Source organism: Myxine glutinosa, chromosome 6, assembly GCF_964187855.1.
Source record: "Myxine glutinosa chromosome 6, kmMyxGlut1.1, whole genome shotgun sequence".
NCBI classification, from domain to species: domain Eukaryota; kingdom Metazoa; phylum Chordata; class Myxini; order Myxiniformes; family Myxinidae; genus Myxine; species Myxine glutinosa.
The window spans coordinates 146,517,064-146,524,187 of record NC_136266.1 but is presented as its reverse complement, the minus strand read 5'-3'; the positions used below and the strand labels follow the sequence as shown (position 1 = coordinate 146,524,187).

The 7,124-nt window shown below is 39.4% G+C and overlaps 1 protein-coding gene across 1 annotated transcript in view; it reads left to right on the top strand.

Moving 5' to 3' along the window:
• Nucleotides 1-3,411: 3,411 nt before the first annotated feature.
• GPR149 (G protein-coupled receptor 149) overlaps nucleotides 3,412-7,124 on the top strand; it is a 216,244-nt gene continuing 212,531 nt past the window's right edge. Inside the window, exon 1 of the mRNA XM_078781085.1 lies at nucleotides 3,412-4,344. Within this exon, the coding sequence (XP_078637211.1) occupies nucleotides 3,412-4,344 (933 nt within the window). The remainder of the gene's footprint in view (nucleotides 4,345-7,124) is intronic.

The window sequence follows — 7,124 nt, the reverse complement described above, 5'->3', positions numbered from 1 at the left end:
ATTCACCCTGTTTATATAATCATTCATATTCACCGTGTTTATATAATCATTCATATTGACCCTGTTTAAATAATCATTCATATTGACCTGTTTAAATAATCATTCATATTCACCGTGTTTAAATAATCATTCATATTCACCCTGTTTAAATAATCAATCATATTCACAGTGTTTAAATAATCATTCATATTCACCCTGTTTAAATAATCAATCATATTCACCCTGTTTAAATAATCATTCATATTGACCCTGTTTATATAATCATTCATATTCACCCTGTTTAAATAATCAATCATATTCACCGTGTTTAAATAATCATTCATATTCACCCTGTTTAAATAATCAATCATATTCACCCTGTTTAAATAATCATTCATATTGACCCTGTTTAAATAATCAATCATATTCACCGTGTTTAAATAATCATTCATATTTACCCTGTTTAAATAATCAATCATATTCACCCTGTTTAAATAATCATTCATATTCACCCTGTTTAAATAATCAATCATATTCACCGTGTTTAAATAATCATTCATATTCACCCTGTTTATATAATCATTCATATTCACCCTGTTTAAATAATCAATCATATTCACCGTGTTTAAATAATCATTCATATTCACCCTGTTTAAATAATCAATCATATTCACCCTGTTTAAATAATCATTCATATTGACCCTGTTTATATAATCATTCATATTCACCGTGTTTAAATAATCAATCATATTCACCCTGTTTAAATAATCATTCATATTGACCCTGTTTATATAATCATTCATATTCACCCTGTTTAAATAATCAATCATATTCGCCCTGTTTAAATAATCATTCATATTGACCCTGTTTATATAATCATTCATATTCACCCTGTTTAAATAATCAATCATATTCACCCTGTTTAAATAATCAATCATATTCACCGTGTTTAAATTAATCATTCATATTCACCGTGTTTAAATAATCATTCATATTCACCCTGTTTATATAATCATTCATATTAACCTGTTTAAATAATCATTCATATTCACCGTGTTTATATAATCATTCATATTCACACTGTTTATATAATCATTAATATTCACCCTGTTTATATAATCATTGATATTCACCCTGTTTATATACTCATTAATATTCACCCTGTTTATATAATCATTGATATTCACCCTGTTTATATAATCATTAATATTCACCCTGTTTAAATAATCATTCATATTCACCGTGTTTATATAATCATTCATATTCACACTGTTTATATAATCATTACTATTCACCCTGTTTATATAATCATTGATATTCACCCTGTTTATATACTCATTAATATTCACCCTGTTTATATAATCATTAATATTCACCCTGTTTAAATGATATTACATGTTAACCCTGTTTAAATAATCATTAATATTCACCCTGTTTATATAATCATTAATATTCACCCTGTTTAAATGATATTACATGTTGACCCTGTTTAAATAATCATTAATATTCACCCTGTTTATATAATCATTAATATTCACCCTGTTTAAATGATATTGCATGTTGACCCTGTTTAAATAATCATTAATATTCACCCTGTTTATATAAAATCATTAATATTCACCCTGTTTATATAATCATTAATATTCACCCTGTTTATATAATCATTGATATTCACCCTGTTTATATAATCATTAATATTCACCGTGTTTATATAATCATTCATATTCACCCTGTTTAAATAATCATTCATATTCACCCTGTTTAAATAATCATTCATATTCACCGTGTTTATATAATCATTCAGATTCACACTGTTTAAATAATCATTAATATTCACCCTGTTTATATAATCATTGATATTCACCCTGTTTAAATGATATTACATGTTAACCCTGTTTAAATGATATTACATGTTAACCCTGTTTAAATGATATTACATGTTGATCCTGTTTAACTGATATTACATGTTGACCCTGTTTAAATGATATGACATGTTGACCCTGTTTAAATGATATTACATGTTATCCCTGTTTAAATGATGTTACATGTTGACCCTGCTTAAATGATATTACATGTTGACCCTGCTTGAATGATATTACATGTTGACCCTGTTTAAATCATATTACATGTTGACCCTGTTTAAATGATATTACATGTTAACCCTGTTTAAATGATATTTCATGTCGATCCTGTTCAAATGATATTACATGTCGACCCTGTTTAAATGATATTACATGTTGATCCTGTTTAAATGATATTACATGTTGACCCTGTTTAAATGATATTACATGTTGACCCTGTTTAAATGATATTACATGTTGAACCTGTTTAAATGATATTACATGTTGATCCTGTTTAAATGATATTACATGTTGACCCTGCTTGAATGATATTACATGTTGACCCTGTTTAAATGATATTACATGTTACCCTGTTTAAATGATATTACATGTTGACCCTGTTTAAATGATATTACATGTTGACCCTGTTTAAATGATATTACATGTTATCCCTGTTTAAATGATATTACATGTTGACCCTGTTTAAATGATGCTGCACACCATACACTCTTCCTTGAATTTGAGAATCGTTTCATGAAGCGTTTTTATGATTCATGACACATCAGCACATGAGCGCCGACGGACTGTGCACGGTGCGATCTTATTGTACTCGTCGGCCTATGTACGGTACAAAAAATGCCCTTAAAGTTTAATAGCGCTTATTGCTGGACACTAAACATGCTAGTTTTGTGGGTTTTTTTAAGTACAAGAGTTTTAGTGAATTAAGTGCAGACAGACACCAAAGCAATAATTTATTTCGTGCAATCGCAGGGAACTCGTGCCGTCGTGCACTTCGTGCCTCATAACACGATGGCAGTTTGCCCTTTGACTCGACAATGAATGTAACCAAGCGGTCACGGCGCACTCTGCACGCCCTCCCTCAAATCCATGCCTCCACACAAGATAACCCCCTCCCCAGCATCTACCGCGGTCTCTCTTCCCCCTCCCGGCATCGGCACTCCTCCTCGCCATCTGCGTCGCTATAAACCTCCGAGGGAAGTGCTCAATACCCAGCGAGGTCTCCATCCGCAGCGCTCGGGCTATTTGGCGTGTCGGTGGAGGCATCGGTCGCCGTGGCAACAACGAGTACCCGTGGCACGTCGTCGTGCCACACACGTCGCTTCAGAACGGTTGGGGATGGGTCGTGGGGTTCCGCGTTGTGGGCGTTAGAGCAGAGCGACCTCAACTACCTGCGTTCCCCATCGCGGAGGGATGCATGAGTAGTCGTTCTCTCACGAGCTATATCTGTATTATATCTGTATTATATCTATATAATATCTGATTCGACCTCTGGAGAAGGGTCCTCTGAATCGCCGCAACTCCTCCTTTGCACTTTTCTTGCCGACGTGCTGCAGTAAATGAAGTTGAAATCATGAGCATGAGTCTTCCACGCAATGAAACGAACGCCTCAGCTCACGCCGATGGAGGCATGCTCGGGCCCCCTGGAGTTGTCTTTGGTGCCGCCGCGCTAACTCTGGCGCTCATGTCCTTCTGGTGCAGCACCTTTTCCATGTGGCGCCTGATTCGTGTGCATCTCCGTGAGATGGTGAGGGCTCCGCCGAGTTCCGAGTCCATGGAGTCCACTCTCCTGTTCTGCATCTGCACCGACGATGCTCTTGGTGCTTTGGGTGTGGTCGTGACCCTCATCCTGAACCTCTCGATCGCGGAACCTCTTCAGCCGCAGTCGGCACTCTGCACGTCCTCGGCCTTCTTGCACACCTTTTCCGGTCTTACCGGAAGCCTGCACTGTGCGGGTCTTGCTTCAGTGCAACAGAAGAGATCTGCTTACCACCGAGCTGGCGCAATTTCCGCAGCGGTGGTTGTGGTCACTTTATGCGTTTTCTCTGCAGTTGGAGTTTGGGGTGACGTGGTCAGGAGGTCTTGGGGAGGTTGTTTCGTGGATGCGACTGGAACGCACGGGCTTCTGGTGTTTGTGGTCTACGCGGTGGCTCTTTGCAGGCTGACCCAGGTAGCTCTTCCCACAGTCCCGAGACTTTTCTGCGCTCTTCCAGCACGCTCCAGACTCCTGGGAGATCCCGATTCCACGACGATGCCGTTAAAGCCCGAGATAACGTATCTCACGGTGGAGCGCTCAGGTGTGTACCTCAGTCCGGCGACTGACAGCAGGTCGTTAGTTCCGATAACACCTTCGCAGTTGTCAAGTGTGAACCATGCTGCTGATGTCAGCGGTGGGAGTGGTGGTGGAATAGAGGTCAGCAATGAACCCAGTGATGGGACATTTGTCAAAAAACGATGCGTCGTCTTCATAGCTTTCCTGAGGGTCCTCCTGTGGTTACCACTCATGGTAAGTACCTCAAGCGTTCATATTGAGTACTACCAATGGTGTTTTGTGTTGTTCTTCAACTCGATGAAATGACTCCATGTTTGGTGTTTTTTGATACAGTTTTGCCACGACATTTACTATAAGTACTTGGTGTAACTTTTAACCCATGAGTAATTACCTTTGAATCCTCATCATAATCTACAAGTTGGGTCACGAGATCAAGATGGGGCTATTTAGACTTCAGTAAATCACAAGAACGTCAATGTTTTGCGCTGTCATCTTACTATAATTCGCCAAATGTCCATCCGTCTGTCTGTCTGTCTGTCTGTCCGTCCGTCCATTCATTCCCAGGTATTGCAAAAACGGCTGCACCGATCGCAACGAAATTTTTGGTGGGTAATCCTGGACCCCTGGAGTAAAATAGGCTATATTGTTTTTCCAATTTCAGCTTTGGTCTCCAGCATTTTCAGGTTTGGACCCCCGCCTAACGTTATTGTCCCGGGTACCGCAAAAACGGCTGCACTGATCTCAACGATACACCTCCATGCCTGTGGGATTCCCACGGGTGACCCCACTAGTAAAATATAACCTGGGAGTGAACCATGGAAATGATTGGCCTAATGGTCTCATTTGCTTGTTTGAGGTCGTACAGGATCGTACGGCGTCTCTATGAAGACGACGAACTTACACTCAGTGTTTGTCCCGTGGTGACTCCAGACCTGATTTACTTGCAAAATCGAAGATTTTTCAAGTATATTGGTCAGTTGCGTTTGTGGTTCCGTCTGTTTGTTGTCTGTCTGTTTGTTTGCCACTGGTCTACAGGTCACAATTCTAAACCGACCGTCACAAAACTTTACCAAGTTGTATAGGTCGTCCCAATTGAGAAGCCTATTGATTTTGAGGTCAAAGGTCATCTGGAGGTCAAATTTCGAAAATCGCCATCTTAAATCCGATTGACTTGAAAATTGAAGAGCATTTGTATATTGAGTCACTAAATTGGGAAATGAACTATTTTTGAGGTCAAAAGGTCAAAGGTCAACTCAAGGTCAAACTTCCAAAATCATCACTTTTCATCTGAAAGCCGTCAATTTTCATCCGATTGACTTGAAAATTGAACAGCATTTGCACATTAAGTCACTAAATAGGGAAACCAACTATTTTTAGAGGTCAAAGGTCAACTCAAGGTCAACCTTCCAAAATCATAATTTTTCATCTGAAAAATCGTCACTTTTCTTCCTATTGACCTGAGCTTTGATCAAGATTGTCAATTTTAATGTTGATGAAATGGACAATTTGCTGTATCAATGGAATTTTTTTCTTGGGGAGGGGGGGGGGGGGGATTTTGCAAGTATCGTGCTCCGCATGACGTCTTCTTGTTTATTTATTATTGGTTTACATTCTGCATGTGCAATATAAATTTTAATTTGTTCAATTCCTGACAAATAATTCACTTTGAAGGGAAAAGTCTGAGGCATAAACCAAGCTCCGCCCCTCTGCCCGCCGAAGGGGGCTTCCGACGTACGATGCTCGATAGCCCAGAGCTCCTTACGAGGGAAAGGGCCGGTCCATAGAGACCCATATAGAACCATAGAGACCCATAGAGACCCATCGGAACTCTGACCGTGCTCCGCATTGCCCTGACGAATCCGGACAACATGGAAGAATGGGGAAGATTTGGCCACCGACTTGCATTGGGGGGTACAACCACCACGAAGAGGCGTCCCCGATAGTTCTAATAAAAACAATAATGTTGTTGTTTTTGCTGTTAATAAATCCACAATTCCCATGGGATTCTTGATGAGTTCACATTTTCTGATGAGGCAACTTCTACATCAGTGGTAAAGCCAAGCACCACAATTACCACAATTTGGGGACAGAAAAAACTCAGGAAGTCTGGCAATATTAAAGAGACTCCAAAGAAAGATGTCTGGTGTTCTCCCAGGGAGTCACGTGTCGTTGGTCCTTTCCTTTTTTGTAAGAAGCAGCAGTCAATGGTGAGCGATACATATTAAAGGATTTATTTGTTCTGGAAGTACATTTAAATCTTTCACGTATCACATTGAACAAGCAAGACATGGCTCCTTGCCACTATTCTTCGAATGTGCGTCGGATTTTGAATGACGTCTTCCCAGACAAGTAGATCGGTGGAGGTTGATGACGCAACGCAGTTGATGACGTCACTCAGCAGAAACTGAGGAATGTTTTCAACAAGTTGGAATATCGGATTGAACGAAGTCTTACGAAATATGGCGGTTATGTTGAAACCTACATATGTCAAATATATTGACTAAAAACTTTGATGAACTAGAATGGTACTCAGTAGAGAGCATACCTCCACCTGGTTGGCCATATCACGCAATGATGAAGAATCGCTTTAAAAATTCTACTAGCTGGATCTGGATCTTCACCAAAATTGAATCGATTCTTCCTTGTCACACACACAACCTGTCCAACAAGTTTCGTCCCAATCCATCTATAACGTTTTGAGATATCCTGCTATGTATCGTTTTTGGCCCTCTGGCAACATTCCGACATCCAATGGTGAAGAATCACTTAGAAAATTTAATAATTATCATATCCGAATCCATATTCAGATCTTCACCAAAATCGAATTGTCCTTGTCAGACACCCAACCTCTCCACCAAGTTTCGTCCAAATGAGTCCAAACTTTTTGAGATATCCTGCTATGTATCGTTTTTGGCCCTATCTCCCAATGGTGAAGAATCACATAAAAAATTCTCGTAGCCGGATCCGAATCCGGATCTTCACCAAAATCGAATCATTTCGTCCTTTCTCTGCCA